At 44.7% G+C, this 27,543-nt stretch overlaps 1 protein-coding gene across 5 annotated transcripts in view; it reads right to left on the minus strand.

Annotated features, from left to right (window-relative positions):
• GRIA1 (glutamate ionotropic receptor AMPA type subunit 1) overlaps positions 1–27,543 on the minus strand; it is a 217,983-nt gene that overhangs the window by 156,907 nt on the left and 33,533 nt on the right. For 2 of the 5 annotated variants that reach the window (XR_005294422.2, XR_006283121.1), the window contains exons 1-2: positions 13,269–13,534; positions 10,830–10,967 (exon numbers count right to left, since the gene is read on the minus strand). The exons of 1 other annotated variant lie outside the window; for it this stretch is intronic. Coding sequence is in view for 2 of the 4 variants with exons in the window: in XM_038413281.2 (XP_038269209.1) it covers positions 10,830–10,967; positions 13,269–13,350 (220 nt within the window). In the remaining 2 variants the exon portion in view is untranslated. Of the gene's footprint in view, positions 1–10,829; positions 10,968–13,268; positions 13,724–27,543 lie in introns of those variants that run through there. 2 more of the 5 variants (XM_038413281.2, XM_038413279.2) reach the window with 2 other exon arrangements.

Here is a 27,543-nt window from a genome sequence, read left to right on the forward strand (position 1 = left end):
TTGCCTTGTCCTTCGGTGGCTCTGGTCTGCCTGTCTTCTTTCCTATAAACTCCACTTATGGTTCCATGGGAAATAAGCGAGATGACACCAGGCCAGCCCCTGGACAACAGCCATCCACTTCACTCACCCTCAGCAGTGGGGTTTGACTGGCAGAGATGGCAGTGTCTAATCAGTAACAGCACCAGAACTGGGAGAGCCTGGAGACTAAGGTAATTCAAATTAAGTCAGCTAAATGCACTTGGCTATGCATTTAATTTAAATGCAACAGGATAGCTGTTACAATCTAATAACATTTCAGGACGATGAGGTAGGGAAGTCTGCATAATCCATTCCTAGTCTGCTGACCTACAAGGATATAGCTACTAAGCTTTCAGCCTGAAATCATGGGGTTTTCCCCTTCCCTCTCTAACAGTCTTTTGCGCATAGCTGCAGTTTAAGCATCCATTACTTCCTTTTGTAGTTCATTAAATACATTAATCATCCTGTGAACAAAGAAATTTCTCCTGAATTCCCTACTGGCCAGACCTCCTTCTTGGCTGCAGCATATCTCAGCAGCCCAGCCCTTGTTACAGAGACAACAATACTTTCTAATAGGTGCTTCCGTTTCCTCAGCTAATTCTGTATGCTTTCCCCAACAGGTGCCATGCACTGTACAGAGGGTCTTAAACCTCTGTCCATGCTCATGCCTAAGTCCTCTCCCTTGTGGTTTGCTCCTGTTTAAGGCATAATCCACATGGCTGTCACCTTTAGACATTCTTCCACGGTGCAGATCCTCATTTTATTGGAGTCCCCTCGTGGTAGGTATCACTCCCTAGTGGTAGCTGCTTGATTAATGCAATACTTGCAGTACTTTCCATGCCTCATGGCCGGGGCTACATGTTGGGACTATTTGAGGATGAGCCTTTGGATCCATTGCATTGCTTGTGGGATGGTGTTTCTAGATTAGTTTATTCCTCTTCTCACTCACAGGCTGGGGTGTAGCCATGGCCTCGAAATAAAGCACTGAGAGCAGGGACTGAAGAAGGGGAGTGGGGGTCAGCAAAGTTCCTGAGACAGGAGCGGGGCGTAGTCCTGTAGAAACAAATTTGAGTAAAATGCATTCTAAGGGCTTGTTGAGGGCACCACCGAGCAGGTGAAGAGAGGCTGGAGAGCAAGTTGTTGTACCCAGAGTTCCCTTACGGTGACATCACTAGAACACAGGGGCAGAGTGGTAACTCTGGGGGTGTTATGGGGTATCAAGTCTGGCATTCCATTGCATTTATTATGTGGTGGGAGGCAGGGTCTGAGCCCAGCCCCAGGCTTGGCAGGCTCCACTGCCTACACCTAGAGATCATGGGGGAATTGCTGGAGGCCTCTTGCCTCCATGCTGATGTTTGGCTCCAGTGGTGCCTGTCGCTCCCTTGAGCCAGCATTCCAAACACTGGGGGAGGAAACCAGCTACTGCAGGAACTCATGCTGGTTTGCTCTGGAGGAGAGGATCCAGCAGAACCTGGCTGGACCCCTCACCTCTTCCCGTCCCCTCCAAACCCAGCAACCTATAGCACCAGGTGGTAAGGGAGAAGGGAAGGAACCCAGCATGGAACAGCTGGCACAGGTTCCTCTTGGTGTATGTACGTGGGAAGGAGGAGAGGGATTATGGGCCCGATGCAAAACATGTTGAAGTCAGATCTTTCCATTGGCTACTGTGGGCTGTGGATCAGGCCTTGAAGGCATCATTGTCAAAATATTCCCAACACAGCTATAATCACTGCCACCAGTCCCTCCAATTTTGCTGCCATTCCTCCTTTCTTAGCATTACTCCATCTCTTAGCATTTCTCCCTATCTTCTCCTCAGGCATAGAATTCCACTGTCCTCCATGCATTACTGCCTCCTGGATCTCTTCTGAATTCTCATCTCCCTCCAATCCTGCCTGATTTTTACTGCTCCCCTGTGCTGACACAGTCCAGAAGAGCTCCACCCCCACCCTTTCATGCGAGCAAAGCCTTCTGCGGTATGTTAGTGCTGCATGGATGCAAAACAAACTGGCTCAGGAGCTCTGGGGACATCAGCTGTGTGGGCAGGTAGCAGGAAAACCACAGCTGAATACTATGCTTATATATAGTGCTCGATGAAACTTTGCCCAAGTAAAGAAGGGCAAACTAAAGTCAGGCAAGTTCCTTGCATACTGCGTCTAAGTCACCAAAAGAATTTTGCGGGCCTAACAGCAGTCCCTGAAGCCCTTGACCTCTCATCACCTCTCATCACTGCTCTGTCTCCATTACCATGATTCCAGGACCTTTGTTATTTAGTCAAAGCCAAGATTTTTTTTTTTTTTGGTCACATAAGAGCCCTGCCATCAGCTGACCATTACTTACTAACCTCAGACATCCGTCTTGTTTGTACTCTACTTTGTCCGCACAAATATAAAAAGCCCCTTTCGCTGAAGCCCGAGCATGGTAATTTGCATCTGTTCCTTCTTGCCTCTCACCTTCACTTTCTTAAACAGATCAGTCAGGGTTATGAAGCATAAGCACATCTCCTTTCTATAGCCCTGGAGCTGGGTGAGGCAAGGGTTGAAATGTAAACAGTTTTCAGGGTGGAGCAGGAGGAGGGTAGAAGTTACTGAGAAAAAATAAAAACATTTTTAAAAAAGTGCACTGGAGGGATTGATTGGGTACGGCTATTACAGAGCAATGAAAGGAAATCAACTAGCAAGTGTTATTGTGCAGGCGAACCACTGATTGGGTCAGCATATGACCAAGGGTCAGTTACAGTATACATTATGTTAACAGCAACATGTGTTATTTGGACATATGCTGTGTGGAGAAGATGCTGGATTGCTAATGGCCAGATTTTCTGATACCCTTCTTCATGCTGGGGAGCACTTTACAGGCCCACTTGCTTTCCTTGCCTACTCATTGTGAGCCACTCTGACCCCAAGTATGCATAAGTGTATTTGTGAGATGAGAAGACAAAGCTACCTCTGTTCCAAGTGATGATGATAAAATAAAATAATTCTTATCTGTGTTACTAAAGCACCACCTTAGAAAATTCCAGCTGGGAAATTTTTAAAGATTTGAATTCACTTTTTACACATGAGGTGCTCATTCTTATGTTTTGGTGGCCTGTCACTTAAATTGGATATTGCAACTAGGTTGAGACTAGTTTCACTTTTTGCTTCTCATATCTTGATTTTAGTAAAGCTTTTGACAAAGTCCCACATGACATTCTCATAAGCAAACTAGGGAAATGTGGTCTAGATGAATTTATTATAACCGTGGGTGCACAACTGGTTGAAAGACCATACTCAAAGAATAGTTATCAATGGTTCTCTGTCAAACTGGGAAGGTGCATCTACTGGAGTGCCACAGGGGTCAGTCCTGGGTCTGGTACTAGTCTATATTTTCATTAATGACTTGGATAATGGAACTGAGCGTATGCTTATGAAATCTGCAGATGGTACCAAGCTGGGAGGGGTTGCAAGCACTTTGGTGGACAGGGTTAGAATTCAAAACAACTTTAGTAAATTAAAAAAAATTGCTCTGAATTCAACTAGATGAAATTCAATGAAGACAACTGCAAAGAACTTCACTTAAGAAGGAAAAAAATCAAATGTACAACTACAAAATGGGGAACAACTGGCTAGGTGGTGGTACTGCTGAAAAGGATCTGGGGTGATAGTGCTTCACACATTGATTCAACAATGCAATGCAGTTGCAAAAAAGACTGATATCACTGCGATGTATTAACAGGAGTATTGTAAATAAGACATGGGAGGTCATTGTCCTGCTCTACTCGGCACTGGTGAGGCCTCACCTGGAGGACTGTGTCTAGTTTTGGTTGTCACACTTTAGGGAAGAGGTGGACAAATTTGAGAGAGCCCAGAGGAGAGGAAAAAATGATCAAAGGTTTAGAAAACCAGACCTCTGAGGGAAGGTTAAACAAAACTGGGCATGTTTAGTCTTGAGAAAAGCCTGATGGGGGGACGGGGACCTGATAACAGTCTTCAAATATGCAAAGGGATGTTCTAAAGAGGATGGGGATCGATGGTTCTCCAAGCCCACTGCAGGTAGGACAAGAAGTAATGGGCTTAATCTGCAACAAGGGAGATTTAGATGCGTTTTTAGGGAAAACTTTCTAACTATAAGGGTAGTTAAGCACTAGAATAGGCTCCCAAGGGAGGGTGTGGAATCCCCATCGCTGAAGGTTTTAAGAACAGGCTGGACAAACACCAGGGATGTCAGGGATGGTCTAGGTTTATCTGGTCCTGCCTCAGCGCTGGGGGCTGGACTTGGTGACTTGCGAGGTTCCTTTCAGCCCTACATTGCTATGAGTCTATGCCCTAGCACAGTGCTGTTGCGTTTGAATCTCCAGCCCTAAAAGGGAAAATATACATTTAAAAATAATTATTTCTATTGGATTTGGGTGGAAAAAACCTCATTATGACATTCTTCTTAATATCCTCATTAGGATTTCAACACAGAGAGAGCTTTTTAATATACTAAATGCAACATTTAGGCCTCAATTGTTCAGTTGTATCTCTTTTATAAATCATTTCAGATAGAGAAAGGGGTGAGCAAAGAGTGAAAAGCGATCAGCACACAGAGGACGTAACTGCACCACTGCTTACTCTTTCTAAAATCCCCTCTATAAATGTTGCCTGGCCACCTTTTACCCATGCAAGGCTTGCCCGTTTTTGTCACTAATTAATGTCTGGGATCCATCCCAGGAGACATGTTAGATTTGCAGGTGTAAAATTCCCCCTGTTCCTACCATGGCTGTCACATTAGCTTTTCTCCGCGCCCCTGTCACCTCTCCTATTGCCCGTGAGGAAAACGAATGTCATCATTCAGAGAATAAATATCCTCTTGTCCTCTGATAAAAGAAAAACAAACAAACAAACAAACAAACCTGACTCTATGAACCCTATTCACTGAGGTTTAACACTATGTAACAGACAGAGTAGTGTCATGTCTGCCAAACAGCAATCTGGTATTGTCCATACCGCCTACAGATTATTCCAGATGAGATTCCAACAGGGATTCTCCCAGTCTGCTGGTGATCAGGCACTATAGTGACAAAGGCCATCTAAGCATATAGATAGATTAGACAAAGACTATACTAGACATGTCAAATGTCTTCCCCCTACTGGCAGTAGCAGTCATAAAAGCAAATTTCCCTGTACATGTCTTCTGAGCTTCCTCTCCTTTTGGGAGCAGCACAAGGGACCAGATCCCATCCTTGTTGCTAATTGCTGGCCAGACACCAGAAAAAGCTCAGTCAACTAGCAACCACGCAGCTGGTGGGCATATCCTGCACGTTTCCCCAGCAGAGGTCCCAGCTCAGGATTTTGTGGGCAGAAGCAATATGATAATATCACTCTCATGGGAGCTGGAAAGCAGCTGCTCTCCGGCAGCTCTAGGAGGAGCTTAAGCCACTTCTCTTCTGGGAGCCACTCTTTGCAGATCTTTGGCAAAAATTCACCCCCTTCAGCCCTACCTACCCTATTTATGTGTGGATTTGACTGTATGGTGGTAATGTCTCATTTAACAACCATTAGCTTTTAATCAATGTAAAACCGATCCCACAGGGTGTCGAGCACCCTCAACACCCATTGACTTAAATGTGAGTTGCCAATGCTCCATTGTTCACAGAAGACATCTGGCTACATCTTATTATAAAATCTAGAGAGATGCATTCACTCGCAGAAGCTATTGCATTAAGTAGATGACATTTGACATTAAATAGATATTTCTGCTCATTTAGATTGTGTTAAGTAGGCATATCTATCACTGCAGAAGTACGCTGTTTACATTATTTTTAAAGCACTACTCAACCCCTGCCATCCCTACACCACCGCAAAATTTACATAGTATCCTAGGACAGGCCTCTCTGGGATTGATGAAGTTTAATTACAAAACTGCATTTTAATTGATTGCTGCTGGAATAATTACAAGCAGCACCATTCCGAGCAATGGCGACCACTCTGTTTGTCAACAAAAAGGGATTTTTAATTCAATATACAATAATTGTTTAATTAAATCACATTTAGATCATCATTTGAGAACATGAAAATGTGTGTCTTACTTCCTGCCTCTAAAATGGTAATTTGAGAGATAAAGAGCAAGGTACAGAAGCACTGTATGCACATGGGTGTCTCAAGCAAACAAACAGAATAATTCGTGTTTAGTTAGTCCTTTATGTATTATTATTGCTATCATATTATCTTGGCATTATAGGTAAGAACCTAATCAAATAATGAGAGATCAGGACAGATCTCTTCTTAATTGGTTCTGCTATGTAGTTTAACAGAAGCTCATTCCTCTTGTTTTCATTTTCTAAAGTATCACTGATTTTATTAATAGTATTATTAGTCCAGTAGCAGTACCCATTCAGGATCACCCAATCAGCGATGGGCACTGTACATGCCCAAATGGAGAATGATATCACAAAGTATGAATGTCTGGATTTTCAGCCTCCATGCACATGCAGCTGAAAATTCATGCACTTTGCAGGTGCAAACACCTGCATGCCATGCCACAAATGCGAATGCTTGTGTCCATCCTTTAAATTGCCTGGTACCTAGGCACACACAAAGACTAGCCTTTGCACCAACCAAAACCTATTGGATCCAGTGGGTTATATGGATGCAAATATAGTAGGTGGTTTTACTTGCAAGTGGTGGTGTGCAGAGTGACGGCCACCGTCCTTGACTGACACCTTAGGGATTGAACCATGCACCTCCGGAGCAAAAAGCATGAGCTAAAAGCCATTGCTCAGTAATGCAGGGCTGTAACAACTCATATCCTTGGCACAGAGGAGATCTGTAATGCACACCCAACAGTAGATTACTCATGCATCAATAGAGACCTAGTAGAAACCTAGCTGAAAACTGACCTTCGGTAGGGGCAGGCTGAGTGCAAACTTCTTGTACACATCTCTGTCAGTGCCCTTTGATCCCTGACTACAATACTTTTGTTCAGCATGGTCCTCCACTTAGCTAGGCAATTGCAGCTGAGTCCTAAGTTGCAGCACTCTGCATTTCCAGGAGCCTGCATTTCACACAATTCTACCAATAACTCTCATGTCTGAGCTCCAGCAGCTCCTACTGAGCGGACACGGGCAGTCAGTCCCAACACAAAGTACATGGTGGGTTTTGTGATGTAGACAAAACTCACTGGAGACCACAACATTAATTTCCAATTACAACCACAGCCAGAATCTGTGCTTGGGTCTCTGAAGGTGACTGGAAAGTTCTATAAAACCTTTTGGGCCACTGAATTCCAGTAGAAATCCCGCTATATAATGTCACGATTTTGCCCTTTATACTAACCTCTCACTGGGATATACTTCTGTTGTCGGGTGGGCTGTAACATTAGTATTCTCCCAAAATAACTGTCTCTCTGATAAAAGATACACAAATACAGCTGCTGCCATCTGAGCTGTAGAATATCTCCTTTAACTAATGACAGTGGTCAGTCCATCATTCTCCCTATAAACCAGCCATGTGGGGACTATGTTACACACACTGACACAAACACAAAGCCAACACATTATCCTGTATCCGATGAAGTGAGCTGTAGCTCACGAAAGCTTATGCTCAAATAAATTTGTTAGTCTCTAAGGTGCCACAAGTGCTCCTTTTCTTTTTGCGAATATAGACTAACATGGCAGCTACTCTGAAACCTGTATCTTGTGGGTCAGAGTTAATATGGTTATTAGAATATGCCCAGTGAATTTTCACATGCCAGTACGGTCATTAACCACATGCATGAAATGAGAGATTATTGGATATGAATTTAAATGACGGTCATTGGTTATTTTCATACTTCCATAAGGCTTAGAGGATTTTTTTAAAAAATGTAATGTTCTTCTTCCAGGGCTAGGATAAGGGGTTTAAAGTTCTTACAGTACATACCTTTAAGTTAACCAATGTCTTTGAGTTGGAATTATGCAACAGCATAAATGTCAAGCTCAGCTGCATCAGAAATCACAAGCTGATTGCTATGCTGTATCGCCGCTGACTGATAGCATGGCAACCAGTTGCAACAGACGGATATTCCACCTGGTTTATTGCCTTTAGGGACATTAGATCATAACTGTCAATCCAACATCCTCACTGATGTGCAAGCTCTGTGCATCAGTACTGGTTTCATATCCCTGTTCCCTGCTCCATCACTGGGGGTGACTGGTTACATCCTGTAGAGTGAATTGACCAGTTGTGATAACAGAGCGTATCCATCCTTATTGGGTAAACAGTCATATGGCAGGTAGAGTAGACCGTGTCACAAATGGTGGATGAAATGCATTTTGCAAGCTGTCCTCTTGCACCAGGCACTGTCGTTTTGCTGAAGCACATGCTGCTACCTTGTCAGCACCTCACATGCTACTTAGCTTGGCTCCGTACTTCTGCAGTGACCGCCGACTCTTACTACTGGTTTTGCATTTAGAATTGCCCACGAGGACACTGGTTCCTGTGGCAGACTGGATTCTAGCATAAGGCAGCTTGCTGCAAAGGTCTGATCTATTAGTTTATTCAGGTCCCATGCTAGACTCCTTGGTACATGAACCACATAAGCAGAGCATTTGAGGATGCAGGTTATTCAAGTTAGAGAAACAGTGGCATCTTCTCTATCTCCATGGGAACAAACAAACAATCTGTAGCTTTAATCGGTAAATGTATATCGTCTTCAAAAAATGATAGGCCCACCAAGCACTTAGGGATTTTATTCACCACAAATAAAGGGATCTTTGCTCTTCCACCCTGCAGATGTCTAGGCTTGGCACTAAGCAGGGGAATTCATCAGGAGATCACAGCCTATTTTCAGGCTAGATGACTGCATTAACTCCCTTTTTGTGCCTTTAAAACAAATGCTGCTTTCCATAGCCTTGGAGAACAGACTTTGGGAAGCTTTTAATTAAAAAAAAACTGAGAATAAATGAAGTTGGATTGTGTGGAGCGCATTGTCTGTCTGATCTAGGACAACGTGTCCTACATAAAACTTAAATATAACATCCAGCCAGTGAAGCTTTCCATCTCTTTGGGGGGCTAGCTCGCTTTCATTTAGCCTTTGTCAGCACACACCCCCTGTGTACTAATGATACAGGGTTTCCTAAGTGTGAAAAGACTCATGGGCCTGCTGTCATCACCAATGGCTGTGGAGAAAACACAGTCAGTCATCGGGGACAGGTGTACAGAGGGAGGAGGACTGAAGGTCAGACACGGTATTCTGTGAGACAGTCCTGCACCTGAGATCAGATTCCACAGGTCCTGCTTAGCTACCTGCTACCAGATCAGGAATGGACAATCCCAAATGCAGCCCATAATCCTCTCCTGGGTAGGTTGTATCCTCCTTTGACAAATATCAGAGGAGTCTGTCTTTTTCTTATACTTTGGCAATGCTTGTTTAGCTTGTTCTGCCAATAAAGTCTCATTGAATTGACCTGAAATAGTTTTTTTTCTGGCTTGATAGAAGCCTACCAGTTGGCTCAGAGAGGACTATTAAGGAAAATTAAAAAAATCTTTACAGTTGTCATTAGCTACTACAGTGAAAAAGTGGCCAAATTATTACCTCTATCTTTTTTTTTTTTTAGCGCTGTCTGAAGAATTCCAGGATTTCAAATCTCTCTGTTTGCAGACCTCACAACAGAAACATGTAACTTTCCTTCCTCCAAAGAAACACTTTGTTAATTCTTCCACTTGTACGTATTGGGTTATTTTTCCAAGAGAACATTTTTTTCCCCCTGTGCATTTCTTAGCAGAGGAGAACTGTTTGTATCCATATCAATCTGGCTAGCCACATGACTAAACTGCAGAGAGGGTGTTTCAGTGAATCAAAAGGATACTACAAATGTTAGCCAATAACAATGCACCAGGAATCACAAAAAGAAGGCTCTCTTATATCCCTCCAGTCCCTACTGCCAGTCCTAAAATACACATACGGATTGAAAGTAATGAGTATAACACTGGATCAAATGAAAGAATTCTTTGTGCATCAAGTCACAACAGGCTCTAGTCTCTTTAACAAAGCACTGGGCTGCACAATACAAAGAGGTGAGCCCTGCAGTATTCCCATTTTGAACTGCGGGTTTTTTCCCCCATTCCTTTTGTTGCTGCTAATCCTGATATTACCTGGAGATACATTCTTTTTTGCTCCCAACTACCGCACATAACGAGAAGCTGTCCAATCGGCTGCATTCTTTAGTACCGTGCAGCTAAGCCATATTCATGGTTCTGCTGTGGCAGTTCTTTTTCAGAAACACTTTAATGGTGCTGATAATTCCAGCAGAACTTGAAACCAGACCTCTCCCATTTCTCTCATTATTGGGCATGTCCCTTGTTTTAAATTCCTCCTCTATTTGCATCTAGCACCCTTTTTACAGCTGTCTGTTACTTCCTCCAGAAATGCTGCCTGGCTAAACTGAGGCTAGAGAAAGAGGTGTTCATATTAAGTAACCCATTCCATGCCCAGAATTGGGATCTGTGTCACATCAGGGCTATGACAAACATGGGAGCGAGAACTGAAATGAAACCCCAACATGAAAAGTGTGGGAGAGATTAAGAGAGAGAGAGTAACTGCAAAGTTTTTACATAGTGCTTTAAAATCATCAACAGAGAAAATATAAGACACCTCATGAACAACTGCAGAGATATCTAATGCCCAAGTCCCAAAACAAAACAAACAGAATCAGAAATCTCTTGTACAGAGTTTCTTTACATGGAGCTGATGGAGGATATCAAGTCAGGAGCAAGAGCCCCTCTACGTACGTCCCTCATTTCAGATGAAAAACCAGCCAGGATGAAAGCCACAAAAGAAAGAGAGAGAGAGTGTGGAAAGCCATTACTTACAGGTGTATGTCATTTCAAAGCTGTCGCTAATATTCACAATGTCAATCTGGGGAAGCAGTTTAGGGGGTTCTGTGAGCTGAGACAATGCAAACCTAAAAGCCGCATGTTCCTGGGACTGCTGATTAGGAAATAATCCCCCTAGAGAGAAAAAACAAAACAAAGCAAAGGTCTTAAATGCATCCACATTGTAAGGCTTGTTTGTTACAACCAGTCTTTTGACAGGAATCTCCTGCTCCTGCGCTCAACGAACGCTACTCGCATGTGGCTAGACTCCATAACTTCCCCGTACAATGAGAAACCAGGGGGTATGTGCTTAGGCATCTTCTGTAGCGTGTACCTTATGTCAGACATGTATCAAAAATATGCCAGCTCACACATTTCCCTTGGCCTGGCAGTGGCCAGGATGGATTGAGCCAACTGATTTGGGATAAGTCTCCTCCTGCATAAGGGTAAGGGACAAGAACTGAAGTCCTGCCAGGATATCCTTATGAGGGAGGACAGCATCTCTCTACCTCCCCCCGCCCCCGTAACCAGTGGAGAACAGTACCTCACCCGTCTGTAGGCCCATATTCGATTCTGCCCCCCCGACTCACCACAAACAGCCCAATGGATTCAAATGAGCTACTTTACTCAAAGAGTAAAGCGCTTCTCGGTAAGGGTAAGGCTAGCAGAATCAGACTCAGAATGAATAATAATTGGTGGCTGGGGACTGAGGGAAGAGGAACTCTAAGACGGTTGTTGTAAAGGTGGAGAATTAAGCCTTATTTACAGGCCACCTGCTGCTAAGCAGGGATGAAGTTTGCTGCACTGAGAAGACCAGCATTTTGTTTCACAGGTGACAACAGACAAAGCCTGCAAGACCAGTCAAAAATCTGACCATGAAGGGATTTGTCCACGGAGATGATTGCCAGGATCCCAGGCAAGCCCTGGAATTATAGTACAAGGTAGCAAATCGGATAGGACTTGCCAGACTGGATCGGACCCAAGATCCATCTAGCCCAGCGTCCTGTCTCTGACAGTGGCGAGCACCAGCTGCCTCAGGGGAAGTTGTAAGAAACCTTGTAGTAGGCATTGATGGGATAACCTGACCCCAGGGATATTTTGCTGCTGACCCCCAAGATTTAGAGGTTAGTTTATATTCCAGAGCATGAGGGTTTAGATTCCTTCCAAACTCTTTTTATTTTAATATTTATGGTTATACAGCTGGATTTTCTTGCTGTCCTTACAAATGTAAAAGGGAGTCTTATTATCCTGATTTACAAGTCAGGAAACGAAGCAGAGAGAGAGAGAGAGAGACTAATGGAATGAATATAAAAAGGTCTATTGATTAATTACAACTTTTCCAAGCAGACTGCTTGGAAAATCAGCAAGGAATCAGCAGCGCAGAGAGCTGCCCATTGGCAGGAAAGGCACTTTGCACATTTTCAACACGGGTTAGATCTCACAGTGTGGAGGGGACATTTGCGCACCCCCCAAAAAAATTCATGCCTAAATGTTGCTGCCAAAGGAAAACCAACCTGTTAGTATGCATGCATCCATCTTTTTTTTTTTAAATGGGAAAAAAGCTTGTGATGTCAAATAAATTCTGAGTTGGGGGTGAGTGGCTGGGAGGGGAGGGGACGGGGAAAGCAAAGCAGCATAAACAGCAATAAATGCACCAACTGTGCAGCTGGACTCACCCAGGAGTTGCTTTAACTCACTGGCTTAGCAAACGGTTGGCATTACAAAGAGAGGGGTGATGGAAAGAGACCTATGCACAAGGGAGAGAGAGGAGCAGAGATGTGGTACCCAATTGCATATAATAAAATAATAATAATGTGGGGGAGGGATGAGAGAAACTGAAATTATTGAATGGGGGAGGGCAATAGACAAAGACATGGGGAATTGCCAGTACTAAAGGAAAGCAAGTGGAATGAAATGAAAACAGATTTGAATGCAACATCTTCTTAGACTAGCTCTGGCCTTATTCTTTCACAACAAACAACAACAGCAACCGAGATGATCTAGTGTTTCCTCTGCCAGGTACTCCACCTCTAGACACGAGAAACCTTGCCAAAAATAAAATGCAATAGGTCCTTTTTTAACTATCCCGCTCCCCGTCTCCCCCCGCCCCCATCCCCCCATGCAGAGCACCAGCCCTGGTATTTATCTTAGCAAACAAACAAACGGGTTTTTTTGCTTCCTCCATTTCCGAGGCACTTTTTGGTGCAGGCACTGATTTTCCCTCCCACCCCCCCAGAAGAATTGCTACGTCCCTGCTATGATGATCCCTTCGGCAACCTACACAGCTCTATCCACATCAAAATCCACCCTGCATATCACACAGATATACATTCTCTCTTTGCAAGCGAAGGGAATGAATTGGTCAGATCCCCCCGCTGCTTGCCAGGGAGAGTCGCTCCCAAAGAGAGCCACTGCTCCGGAGCATCTCGAACTCACCTATCTGGATATTGTTGGGGAAATTGGCCCCTAACACCGTCCCTAGGAAACTGGTGCAGAAGAAGGCAAAAATGTGCTGCATATTCCCTTTTGCATTGGCGAAAAAGAACCTCAGTTCCAAACATAGATTTGGTTTTTTCCCCCCTCTCGTCTCTCTCTCTCTCCTCCTCCTTTCTGCTCTGCCTTCTGTATTGTGCAGCTCTTTTGCTTGGAATCCGGCGTTTAGACTGCTGCCTTAACACCAACTGACAGCAGGATTAACTGAGCACTGAAAGAAAGAGAAACCCTTCCTCATCCCGCCTCTGCGCGTGCACATACACACACACACACAAACACACTGTGCCCTTCCCTCATGCTAATTTCCCTCTCCTAAGAGGAGCTCAACAGCTGGGCTAAAGCCTTTCCCCACCCCCATTTCAGTCTCTTCCTCTGGGGTCCCCTGCATTGTCCATTGTGGGCAGTTCACACAATGTTTCCCTAAAGTAACCTTCCTCCCTCACCTATTTTGGCACAGGGTATAAAGAACATGCAAATCAGTAGGTGGCAAACTCCTACAGAGAAAAGTCTTAACTTTACAGTCTTAGATCGATAGCTTTTTGAGCTGGGTGACTTGGCCCTTGGGATCCAGGATCTAATCGCTACACACCGGTCACCAGAGCCCAGTTCCTTAAAACAATAGAGGGGGATATACCCTGGAAATCTCCCTTGAGGGGAAAAAATAATTTCAGAGTGACAGGCAGAAAACATGCCTGAGGATGAAAAGAAGGTTCTCTTGATCTTTCCTGCTGAGTTTCCAATACTCTTTCTCTGCCCATGGGCAAAAATTGGGGATTGTGCCTGCTTTGAGCAGGGGGTTGGACTAGATGACCTCCTGAGGTCCCTTCCAACCCTGATACTCTATGATCTATGATCTAACCTATTCTTCCCCTTTCAGCGTGTGCTGATGAATTTTATTCCTGTACTCATTGTGAAGGAATTCATGCTAGCAGTCAGGTGGGTGTGCTGGAATAGCTAGGAGGATACTATTGCCTGAGTTATTATATGAGCCGTTTTGCAAGGATTCTGTGGAAGATCTAGGCTATTTTACCATTAACAACTTTGCTTTTTTAACTTTGGTACAGTTTCGGATTTAGAAACATTTAAGACAAGGGGCATTTATTTTGTAAACACAAATCCATGTACTATCTAAAGGATCCAGCCAGGATCAGGTCCCCTTTGTGCCAGGGGCTGCACATACACTAGGCGAAAGAGAACTCCTCAAGGCAGACGTAAACAGACAAGATGGACAAAGAGTCAGAGACGAAACAGGAACCAAGAGAGGAAGCAGCTAGTCCAGTAAATCAGCGTCAGAGCCAGAAGTCAGAGTAGCAGCCGTGTTAGTCTGTATTCGCAAAAAGAAAAGGAGTACTTGTGGCACCTTAGAGACTAACAAATTTATTAGAGCATTGTTAGTCTCTAAGGTGCCACAAGTACTCCTTTTCTTTTTGCGAATACAGACTAACACGGCTGCTACTATGAAAACTGTAAGGAGAGCAATCACTTAAGATAAGCCATCACCAGCAGCAGGGGGGGGGGGGAAAGGAGGAAAACCTTTCATGGTGACAAGCAAGGTAGGCTATTTCCAGCAGTTAACAAGAATATCTGAGGAACAGTGGGGGGTGGGGTGGGGGGGAGAAATAACATGGGGAAATAGTTTTACTTTGTGTAATGACTCATCCATTCCCAGTCTCTATTCAAGCCTAAGTTAATTGTATCCAGTTTGCAAATTAATTCCACACACAATTTTTCAGGGAGTTGAAAAAGCACAAGAACATATCCGCACAGACACACCCCTAGAACCCCAACCTGGGGTATTCTATCTGCTACCCAAGATCCATAAACCTTGAAATCCTGGATGCCCCATCATCTCAGGCATTGGCACCCTGACAGCAGGATTGTCTGGCTATGTAGACTCCCTCCTCAGGCCCTACGTTACCAGCACTCCCAGCTATCTTCGAGACACCACTGACTTCCTGAGGAAACTACAGTCCATCGGTGATCTTCCTAAAAACACCATCCTAGCCACTATGGATGTAGAAGCCTCTACACCAACATTCCACACAAAGATGGGCTACAAGCCGTCAGGAACAGTATCCCAGATAATGTCACGGCTAACCTGGTGGCTGAACTTTGTGACTTTGTCCTCACCCATAACTATTTCACATTTGGGGACAATGTATACCTTCAAGTCAGCGGCACTGCGATGGGTACCCGCATGGCCCCACAGTATGCCAACATTTTTATGGCTGACTTAGAGCAACGCTTCTTCAGCTCTCGTCTCCTAATCCCCCTACTCTACTTGCGCTACATTGATGACATCTTCATCATCTGGACCCATGGAAAAGAAGCCCTTGAGGAATTCCACCATGATTTCAACAATTTCCATCCCACCATCAACCTCAGCCTGGACCAGTCCACACAAGAGATCCACTTCCTGGACACTACGGTGCTAATAAGCGATGGTCACATAAACACCACCCTATATCGGAAACCTACTGACCGCTATTCCTACCTATATGCCTCTAGCTTTCAGCCAGATCATACCACACGATCCATTGTCTACAGCCAAGCTCTGCGATACAACCGCATTTGCTCCAACCCCTCAGACAGAGACAAACACCTACAAGATCTCTATCATGCATTCCTACAACTACAATACCCACCTGCTGAAGTGAAGAAACAGATTGACAGAGCCGGAAGAGCACCCAGAAGTCACCTACTCCAGGACAGGCCCAACAAAGAAAATAACTGAACGCCACTAGCCATCACCTTCAGCCCCCAACTAAAACCTCTCCAACGCATCATCAAGGATCTACAACCTATTCTGAAGGACGACCCATCACTCTCACAGATCTTGGGAGACAGGCCAGTCCTTGCTTACAGACAGCCCCCCAATCTGAAGCAAATACTCACCAGCAACCACACACCACACAACAGAACCACCAACCCAGGAACCTATCCTTGCAACAAAGCCAGTTGCCAACTCTGTCCACACATCTATTCAAGGGACACCATCATAGGGCCTAATCACATCAGCCACACTATCAGAGGCTCGTTCACCTGCACATCTACCAATGTGATATATGCCATCATATGCCAGCAATGCCCCTCTGCTATGTACATTGGTCAAACTGGACAGTCTCTACGTAAAAGAATGAATGGACACAAATCAGACGTCAAGAATTATAACATTCAAAAACCAGTTGGAGAACACTTCAATCTATCTGGTCACTCGATTACAGACCTGAGAGTGGCTATCCTTCAACAAAAAAGCTTCAAAAACAGACTCCAACAAAAGACTGCTGAATTGGAATTAATTTGCAAACTGGATACAATTAACTTACGCTTGAATAGAGACTGGGAATGGATGAGTCATTACACAAAGTAAAACTATTTCCCCATGTTATTTCTCCCCCCCACCCCACCCCCTACTGTTCCTCAGATGTTCTTGTTAACTGCTGGAAATAACCTACCTTGCTTGTCACCATGAAAGGTTTTCCTCCTTTCCCCCCCCTGCTGTTGGTGATGGCTTATCTTAAGTGATCACTCTCCTTACAGTGTGTATGATAAACCCATTGTTTCATGTTCTCTGTGTGTGTATATCAATCTCCCCTCTGTTTTTTCCACCAAATGCATCCGATGAAGTGAGCTGTATCTCACGAAAGCTTATGCTCTAATAAATTTGTTAGTCTCTAAGATGCCACAAGTACTCCTTTTCTTTTAGAGCCAGAAGTGGAACCCAGGTATCCTGAGTCCCAGATCAGTATCCTATTCCCAAGACCACACTGCCTTTTACATTGCAATACTGCTTATCCGGTGTGGAACAAGAGTTAAATAAAAGTACCAGAAGACAGCCTGGTTCCCTTCCAGGTGAAGGTCACAAGTCAAACTAGTCTGACCTTCTCTTCTGAAGAGATGGATGAGATTAAGGTGGGGAACATGTACATTGAATATCCAAGCTTCCAGAGAGTGAGAGATGTATTAGGGATGGTGTACACCGAAAAGTTACCTCAACAATAGCTACATCTCGCAAGGGTGTGAAAAATCCACACCCCTGTCCGACGTAGTGAAGCCGTCCTAACCCGCGATGTAGAGAGGGCAAGGAAGATTTCTTCCGTTGACATAGCTACTGCCTCTTGGGGAGGTGGAGTACCCACCGTGAAGGGAGAAACTCTCCCATCATCTACGCTGATGTCCTACAGCGGTGCACCTGCTGGTATGCCACTACAGGGTTTTGAGTGTAGACATAACCTTGGATTGTGGAGCTGATGGAAGCCCCACCATTTGGGAGATGGCACTAGGAAATGCACTGTAGGGAGCAGTGGTGCACTGGTATGGAAAGATGGGCTGGATGATCTAATAGGCCTTCTCTATCTCCAGCTTCTGTAATAGGCCTTGTGTTGAAATTTGGTAAGGAATTAGCCTGTGATAGAACCTCCTAGAAATATTGTCATGACATAAAGATAGCTCACACCCATCCAGTGACAGCAGAAGCCCTCTCCCTCTCCTGCAAGATGCACACGTTAATGCTCTTGGGGTGGAGAACCAAGGCGCAGGTGAGGCATTGGAACAGAATGCTGTTAGGACAGAAGGCAGCTCCACAGACACTCTGTGGCTACTACCTCAGCTGGCTGGCTCTATACAGACCCTAAGTGGTGGTTTACAGTCACCGAGCGGCAGCGAACCAGCGGAGCAGCGGGGACAGCAGAGCAGCTCACAGCAGGAGTTTGCCTGGGACTGGTAAGTATCCGAGTGTGTGTGTTTGCTTGCTGAGGAAGTATCCGAGCGTGTGTTTGCTGGGAGGGCAGGGAGAGAGCCTGAGTGAGTGTCTGATTGGCTGCTAGCCTGCAGGGGGCGGGCATTAGGGTGTCTGTGTGTTTGCGTCAGGGAAGCCTGGCTGTTTGAAAATAGCCAGAGCCTCGCGAACCAGCGGAGCAGCGGGGACAGCAGAGCAGCTCACAGCAGGAGTTTGCCTGGGAGTTCGCCTGGAGTGAGCCCAGTGAGGCTTACATCTTGCCAACGTATCTGAGGAAGCTCATAGTAGGTAGGTGATATGGAAGGGGGGGGTTCAGCTGTTGTGACCTGCACTGGATGTGCCATGTTTGTCTTTCTTCCACAGGACAGAAGCGACTTTGTCTGTACAAAGTGCAAGCTGGTCTCCATATTGGAAGAGAAGATTGAAGGTCTGGAGCAACAGGTAACGACCCTGTGTTGTATACGAGAGACTGAGGATTTTCTGGACCAAACTCAGGATAGCCTTCTAGGGGCACAAAGCTCTAAAGATATAGAGCAGGTTGCACAGAGGAGCCAAGAGGCCAGTGAAGAAGCTTGGCAACATGTGACCTCCAGAAGAGGTAAGCGGAATGTCCGGGTTCCAGTAACACAGACACAGGTAACTAACCGCTTTCATGTTCTCTCCACAGGTACCATTGCGGAGAGTGGACCAGATGATATGTCTGGGGGGAGAAAGCAGAAGGAGACCCCGCTGGTTGGGAGGCATGAGATGCGATGTCCTGAGGTTGGGGGTTCCACGACCACCACTCCCAAGAGGAGAAGGCGGGTGGTGGTGGTCGGGGACTCTCTCCTCCGGGGGACTGAGTCATCTATCTGCCGCCCTGACCGGGAAAACCGAGAAGTCTGCTGCTTGCCAGGGGCTAAGATTCGTGATGTGACGGAGAGACTGCCGAGACTCATCAAGCCCTCGGATCGCTACCCCTTCCTGCTTCTCCACGTGGGCACCAATGATACTGCCAAGAATGACCTTGAGCGGATCACTGCGGACTACGTGGCTCTGGGAAGAAGGATAAAGGAGTTGGAGGCGCAAGTGGTGTTCTCGTCCATCCTCCCCGTGGAAGGAAAAGGCCTGGGTAGGGACCGTCGAATCGTGGAGGTCAACGAATGGCTACGCAGGTGGTGTCGGAGAGAAGGCTTTGGATTCTTTGACCATGGGATGGTGTTCCATGAAGGAGGAGTGCTGGGCAGAGACGGGCTCCATCTTACGAAGAGAGGGAAGAACATCTTTGCCAGCAGGCTGGCTAACCTAGTGAGGAGGGCTTTAAACTAGGTTCACCGGGGGAAGGAGACGAAAGCCCTGAGGTAAGTGGGAAAGCGGGATACCGGGAGGAAGCACAGCAAGAATGTCTGTGAGGGGAGGGCTCCTGCCTCATACTGGGAATGAGGGGCGATCAACAGGTTATCTCAAGTGCTTATATACAAATGCACAAAGCCTTGGAAACAAGCAGGGAGAACTGGAGGTCCTGGTGATGTCAAGGAATTATGACGTGATTGGAATAACAGAGACTTGGTGGGATAACTCACATGACTGGAGTACAGTCATGGATGGTTATAAACTGTTCAGGAAGGACAGGCAGGGCAGAAAAGGTGGGGGAGTAGCACTGTATGTAAGGGAGCAGTATGACTGCTCAGAGCTCCGGTACGAAACTGTGGAAAAACCTGAGTGTCTCTGGATTAAGTTTAGAAGTGTGTGCAACAAGAGTGATGTCATGGTGGGAGTCTGCTATAGACCACTGGACCAGGGGGATGAGGTGGATGAGGCTTTCTTCCGGCAACTCACGGAAGCTACTAGATCGCATGCCCTGATTCTCATGGGTGACTTTAATTTTCCTGATATCTGCTGGGAGAGCAATACAGCGGTGCATAGACAATCCAGGAAGTTTTTGGAAAGCGTAGGGGACAATTTCCTGGTGCAAGTGCTAGGGGAGCCAACTAGGGGGAGTGCTTTTCTTGACCTGCTGCTCACAAACCGGGTAGAATTAGTGGGGGAAGCAAAAGTGGATGGGAATCTGGGAGGCAGTGACCATGAGTTGGTTGAGTTCAGGATCCTGACGCAGGGAAGAAAGGTAAGCAGCAGGATACGGACCCTGGACTTCAGGAAAGCAGACTTTGACTCCCTCAGGGAACAGATGGCCAGGATCCCCTGGGGGACTAACATGAAAGGGAAGGGAGTCCAGGAGAGCTGGCTGTATTTCAAGGAATCCCTGTTGAGGTTACAGGGACAAACCATCCCGATGAGTCGAAAGAATAGTAAATATGGCAGGCGACCAGCTTGGCTTAATGGCGAAATCCTAGCGGATCTTAAACATAAAAAGAAGCTTACAAGAAGTGGAAGGTTGGACATATGACCAGGGAAGAGTATAAAAATATTGCTCGGGCATGTAGGAAAGATATCAGGAGGGCCAAATCGCACCTGGAGCTGCAGCTAGCAAGAGATGTCAAGAGTAACAAGAAGGGTTTCTTCAGGTATGTTGGCAACAAGAAGAAAGCCAAGGAAAGTGTGGGCCCCTTACTGAATGAGGGAGGCAAGCTAGTGACAGAGGATGTGGAAAAAGCTAATGTACTCAATGCTTTTTTTGCCTCTGTTTTCACTAACAAGGTCAGCTCCCAGACTGCTGTGCTGGGCATCACAAAATGGGGAAGAGATGGCCAGCCCTCTGTAGAGATAGAGGTGGTTAGGGACTATTTAGAAAAGCTGGACGTGCACAAGTCCATGGGGCCGGACGAATTGCATCCGAGAGTGCTGAGGGAATTGGCGGCTGTGATTGCAGAGCCCTTGGCCATTATCTTTGAAAACTCGTGGCGAACGGGGGAAGTCCCGGATGACTGGAAAAAGGCTAATGTAGTGCCCATCTTTAAAAAAGGGAAGAAGGAGGATCCTGGGAACTACAGGCCAGTCAGCCTCACCTCAGTCCCTGGAAAAATCATGGAGCAGGTCCTCAAAGAATCAATCCTGAAGCACTTAGAGGAGAGGAAAGTGATCAGGAACAGTCAGCATGGATTCACCAAGGGAAGGTCATGCCTGACTAATCTAATCGCCTTTTATGATGAGATTACTGGTTCTGTGGATGAAGGGAAAGCAGTGGATGTATTGTTTCTTGACTTTAGCAAAGCTTTTGACACGGTCTCCCACAGCATTCTTGTCAGCAAGTTAAGGAAGTATGGGCTGGATGAATGCACTATAAGGTGGGTAGAAAGCTGGCTGGATTGTCGGGCTCAACGGGTAGTGATCAATGGCTCCATGTCTAGTTGGCAGCCGGTGTCAAGTGGAGTGCCCCAGGGGTCGGTCCTGGGGCCCGTTTTGTTCAATATCTTCATAAATGATCTGGAGGATGGTGTGGATTGCACTCTCAGCAAATTTGCGGATGATACTAAACTGGGAGGAGTGGTAGATACGCTGGAGGGGAGGGATAGGATACAGAAGGACCTAGACAAATTGGAAGATTGGGCCAAAAGAAATCTAATGAGGTTCAATAAGGATAAGTGCAGGGTCCTGCACTTAGGATGGAAGAATCCAATGCACCGCTACAGACTAGGGACCGAATGGCTCGGCAGCAGTTCTGCGGAAAAGGACCTAGGGGTGACAGTGGACGAGAAGCTGGATATGAGTCAGCAGTGTGCCCTTGTTGCCAAGAAGGCCAATGGCATTTTGGGATGTATAAGTAGGGGCATAGCGAGCAGATCGAGGGACGTGATCGTTCCCCTCTATTCGACACTGGTGAGGCCTCATCTGGAGTACTGTGTCCAGTTTTGGGCCCCACACTACAAGAAGGATGTGGATAAATTGGAAAGAGTACAGCGAAGGGCAACAAAAATGATTAGGGGTCTAGAGCACATGACTTATGAGGAGAGGCTGAGGGAGCTGGGATTGTTTAGTCTGCAGAAGAGAAGAATGAGGGGGGATTTGATAGCTGCTTTCAACTACTGAAAGGGGGTTTCAAAGAGGAAGGCTCTAGACTGTTCTCAATGGTAGCAGATGACAGAACGAGGAGTAATGGTCTCAAGTTGCAATGGGGGAGGTTTAGATTGGATATTAGGAAAAACTTTTTCACTAAGAGGGTGGTGAAACACTGGAATGCGTTACCTAGGGAGGTGGTAGAATCTCCTTCCTTAGAGGTTTTTAAGGTCAGGCTTGACAAAGCCCTGGCTAGGATGATTTAACTGGGACTTGGTCCTGCTTTGAGCAGGGGGTTGGACTAGATGACCTTCTGGGGTCCCTTCCAACCCTGATATTCTATGATTCTATGATTCTATGATTCTATGATTCCTGTCACCTTGGGCCCAGGGACCACACCCTTAGCCTTCCCCGGGCAGAGCCCCTTGAGTAATGGTAGCTCCATATTTCTGCTGCAGGAGGGACCTCTGCAGGCCCTACGCTAATGGGCACATTCCCCCCTAAAAGAAGAGGGGGCAACTTTCGTTTTCCACAAAGCCATTTGCACACTCCAAGTATGCCACAGGGCTTTACAAAGCAATCGGTTCAAACCCTGGCAGTCCTGTCACTCCATAAGCAAACATGGCAGAGTCTAATTATTCAACAAGAGCTCACACTTGGGTTTGGGCACAGGACCCTGTGCTAATGAGAAGTTGAATATTGTTCAGGGCACAACAGATCATAATCTCTCTTTGTGAGAAGAGTCCTGGGATCTTTAACTTCCTCCTGGGCAGGGAAGGACAGCAGAACAAACCAGAACATTAACTGATCACTAAGAGCGTGATTCTGTTATATGCTAAGCACTCTGGTCCCAGTCCAGCAAAGCACCTACACAGCTGTCTAACTGTAACCATGGGACTAGTCCTGCTGATTTCAATGGGAGTGCTCCACTGCTTTAAGAGTTAAGCACCTGCTGCTTAAGTGCTTTGCTGAATGAAGGCCAGTGTGCTTTGCACAATCAAGCCCCAGTATTCTTGTGCTGCCTCAGAATATGGTAGCACTGGGTCCTTTCCCTGTGCAGCATGCTGCTGACCTCAGTAGGACTCTATATGTGTAAACAGGGGGATTGAATTTCAGGATTGGGGCCTAAAAGGACAGCTCCTGCCTCAGTGCAAGAAGAGTTCTCTCGAGAAACTCAAGTCTCCGATTTATTTTCCCTTCCAAGCCATCCGAGACGGAGGAAACATCTGATTACTCTGGCCAGAGTGAAGGCTCATTTACAGTGATCGCTCAACTGTTTGGTGGTGAGAGGCAGATGGACAAGCGGAGAGCCTACCCTGTTTGTGTCGCATATAACAAACTTACATCTGCAGTGTTTGGGTGGCACCTTAATCAGATTTCCATCTCTTTTTCCTGTACAGTTTAAGCACTGCTGCTCAGAAGCTAAACTAACATCCTGAAAGGTTTTACAGTTTTCTGCTTTCCACCCAAATCTTAATAGAAAACACCATGTTTATAATCTGAAGAAAGGCACTGAGGGATAACCAATTGCCTAGAATGCTATAGGAGGAATGCTGCATGCTTTCAAAATGTCTTAGCACATGTTGTGGTAACAGCAATAGTATTAGTAGTAATCATAAGAATATACCAGAATAATTTGCATTTGTATTTGTTAATAATGTTTCATTTGTCCACAAAGCTCGTGAAGTCCTTTACAGGCTGTATATATAAGCTGAATGACACCAACCAGAATGTAGAAATGTGGCCAATTATTTTAATATTGTATTGTTTCTCCTTTTCCATGCAGATAGACATATTTTATCCAGAGTTCATTGTCACTAGGCTTGGAAGGTTTAGATTTTTGTCAGTAAATGTTGATAAACGTTGATTATGCTGTATCCATAAGCCAACGAAAAAATAGTTCCATCAATATTGATCAAAATTTAGAGATAGACCAAGTAAGAACAATGCTGCTTGGGAACTTAGTATGGTTTGACTGAAAGATATTTACTTTGTACATTTTGACATACGATGTTGGCAATTTGTGTTTTAACAGTTATAAAGCTTTAAGGTTTTGAATTTCAAGCTCCCCGGTCATTAAATAATTGTCTGAACCCTTCCCATTGTCTGACCACCAGAATTTCCCACAATTGTGAACATTTAAATTGACACAAATAAAAAATGCTTAAAATAAATATTGATATTATCCATTGAAATTATATTTTAAAAAAATCAAATTCTGCCAAGCCTAATCATTACATGGCAGCTAGGAAGCAACTAGTTATAATGAAGACAATTTAAATGAACATCTCGGAGCAGTGGTACTCAGCTTTTGGCTAAGGGCCAGATTCCAGTCTTGGGAAACTGCTGAAATGCTTAATACAGTGATGGGCATGATAGAGAAAATAGAGGTAGACAGCTAGATCTACGATGAAATGTCACATGCCAGAAAAAGAGGATTTTATCTATTTAAATAATTATTTAGATTTGTACAAACAAATAAGATGAGCTCGAGGCATCACTGGGAAAAATATTCAGTACAACCCTTCTTTATTTCAAGATTCTGCCTTGGTCATGACAGCTCCAGAAAAAAGAAAAAAAAAGCCTGAATGGCATCATAAGGAAATAACATTTTATTTTAAAACTACTAAGGCCACATAAAACAGAGGTGGAAGTGCAAATGGTCCAAGTTTATCATATGATGATTCACAGGGTCTCAGGAGAATGAATCTATTAGAGAGGGGAGCATCTTAATGGGGTGTTAGGGAATTAATTAAATGGCATTAATAAAAGAACTGAGCTTCTAAATAAAGGCAAACTTTCATGTACTATTGAAACATTTCAAAAGAACTTATCCTGTTTAGTAAAGACACTTGTTGGATATAAATATAAAGAACACTTCCATCCTTAATCCAAACTTTGCTCTTTACTCCTAACTCTTCAGAACTGTTTCTCTCATCACATTCGAGGTCTGGATTTGGTTTCATGATGCTTGGCAAAGATCTTTGTTCCTTTTTTGTAAAGGGACTGGTCAGCACACAAGAATCACACTCTGCTTACAGGACTGCAGGCTGGGAATATGCCGCTTTAATTCAATAACGTAACAGAGTTGGGGAAAACACCCACCAACTAAACAGGAACTAAGGGAGGGATGGAGCATGACTTCAACACTTGGAAATATTTCACTAAGAGGGTGATGAAGCACTGGAATGGGTTACCTAGGGAGGTGGTGGAATTTCCATCTGTAGAGGTTTTAAGGCCCGGCTTGACAAAGCCCTAGCTGGGATGATTTAATTGGGGTTGGTCCTGCTTTGAGCAGGGGATAGGACTAGATGATCTTCTGAGGTCTCTTCCAACCCTAATATTCTATGATTTTTTCTATTCTATGATTCCATCCATAATATGCTGAGTAACCCAGTTAACCGCTTGACGACCACTTTACTAGAGTTACTATTGATTGTATCTAGTCTTGGCAGAGTTCACTTTTTATTTGATTATAATTTTGATGGATAATACCAATGTTTAATTCTTAATTTTTTCTGATTTTTATCCATTTACAGTTTTCACATTGCAGGAGATTGAGGGCGTGTGTGTGTGTCAGACAATAATTAATGAGAGTAGATGCTGAGCTTTGAAAAGTTAGAGCTTTATAACTGTTAAAATACAAATTTTCAACATCACATGTCAAAGCAGACAAAGTAAATATCCTTAAATTCAACTTTAATAAGTTCTCAAGCAGAATTTTCTTACTTTGCTTATTTGGATTATTATAGATGGAAATATTTTTCGTCAGTTTGTATGTGTACAGTAAAATTGACATGTACCAATAAAAATCTAATGCTTCCAAACCTAACCATATCATAAAAGGTGGGTCACACTTGTCATCCTTGGCCTGTTTTCTCTGCCATCCATTCCGTCGCCCTCTGAAGCACAGAATGGCCAGTCTCTAGTATTTGACCCAATGATTCCAGGCAGCAAACTAAGCAGTGATAGCACCAGATACTTTGCTAACAAAGCCAGAAGGTCTTGTTTCCATGCAAATGTCTCAAGTTATGACAAAGGAAAGAAGAAGAAATCTCTTAGCAGATTTTTTTTTATGCCTGGATGGTTTTTGATGTGTTATATCACGTACCCATTTGTCTTTTAAGAGGCTAATTCTGTGATTTCTCTGAAACATTTTTGAAACCCCTTTTATTTTGTGGTTGGATAGACTCCATAGGAAATTTTTGATAAAAGGCAGAATGTAATTACAATGATTAATTTAAATTAAAAAAGAATCTCGCATGGCTTTCTGTAGAGCCTTGACATAAATGAATGTGCATGGGGTAGTTTCATTCGAGGCATGACTTTTTCTCTTTACCTCGCTGCTCCGCTCACTTTTGTGATTCTGGATTATGCAACTCTATGAGAAGGACAATCTGGGAGCTCAGAGCTCTAGTGCTAAGGAGAGATATTGATGATATTCCAAATGAGAAAAGTTTAGATGGAGGAAAAAGACAATAAAAGACAAGGTGACAAACAGCGGATGTTTCATTGTTGCAATGACTTCGAACCAGATGGCCAACCCCTATTCTTGCACATTGGTTTGGCTCAGAGATGTTGCCCCGGGTGCAACGTTACCAGACCATGCAGAACAGCATGTGGTGTGCCGTAAAGCCCTCTATTTATGTAGCACCATCTTACAGAAAAGTGCATGTATCGATAACTCAAACTATCTCTCCACCCGTACAATACAAATATATGCACAGTCACTGGTATTTACACACTCAACAGCAATGTCAGTGCACTGATCTACACTCACATCCTGTGCAAATGCACATACACTTTTACATGTACACCAACATATTTGCACATACGGGTACAGAACCCTGCACACACGCAAGCAGGCAATGCAGAAATGCAAATGCACTCACAGATATAGGGCATGTCCTTCAAACTCCTTAGACACCCACAATATTTTCAAAGGTAAATCTGTGAGCTGAAGTCAGCATATGGATTGTTTTCAATGCTGACTAACAGTGGAGACAAATCTTCAACTCCCTGATTCATTGCTTACTCCGTCTTTATGCAGGAAAACTCCCACTGAAGGGGAAGCAGAACAAGGACTTCAGGATCTGGCTCCATATTCCTCACACAATTCCTTTATTCCTCTTGTCCACAGTTCCACCCCCCTTCCCTCCACCCCCAGCTTTTTAACATTAGGGCTTTAAGCCAAATTTTCTAAATCCAGAGCGAGGCTGAAATGTAATGGATAAATATATTCTGAGACCCTTTAAAATGTGACACATCCACCCCCAACAAATGCCACCTGCAGAACCTTATTGCCAGGGGAGCAGAGGGGGCATTTGACATCACAGAGTTTCCCTCCTCCAGCACTGAAACCAGAGGGAAGAATTTCAGGGCTAGCAGTGGACTGTGGGGGACAGGATCCTTTTTTTTGCTTGTGCCTATTGCTTGCCCAGAAGGTATGGTCAACATCATTTCCTGCCCATTTAAGGCTGATCTGGCTCCCACTGAAGTTAGTTAATGGGAGTCTTTCACTACAATGGGAATGAGATGGGGCCTCCG

The sequence above is a fragment of the Dermochelys coriacea genome, chromosome 8 (genome assembly GCF_009764565.3).
Source record: "Dermochelys coriacea isolate rDerCor1 chromosome 8, rDerCor1.pri.v4, whole genome shotgun sequence".
Taxonomy (NCBI): Eukaryota; Metazoa; Chordata; order Testudines; family Dermochelyidae; genus Dermochelys; species Dermochelys coriacea.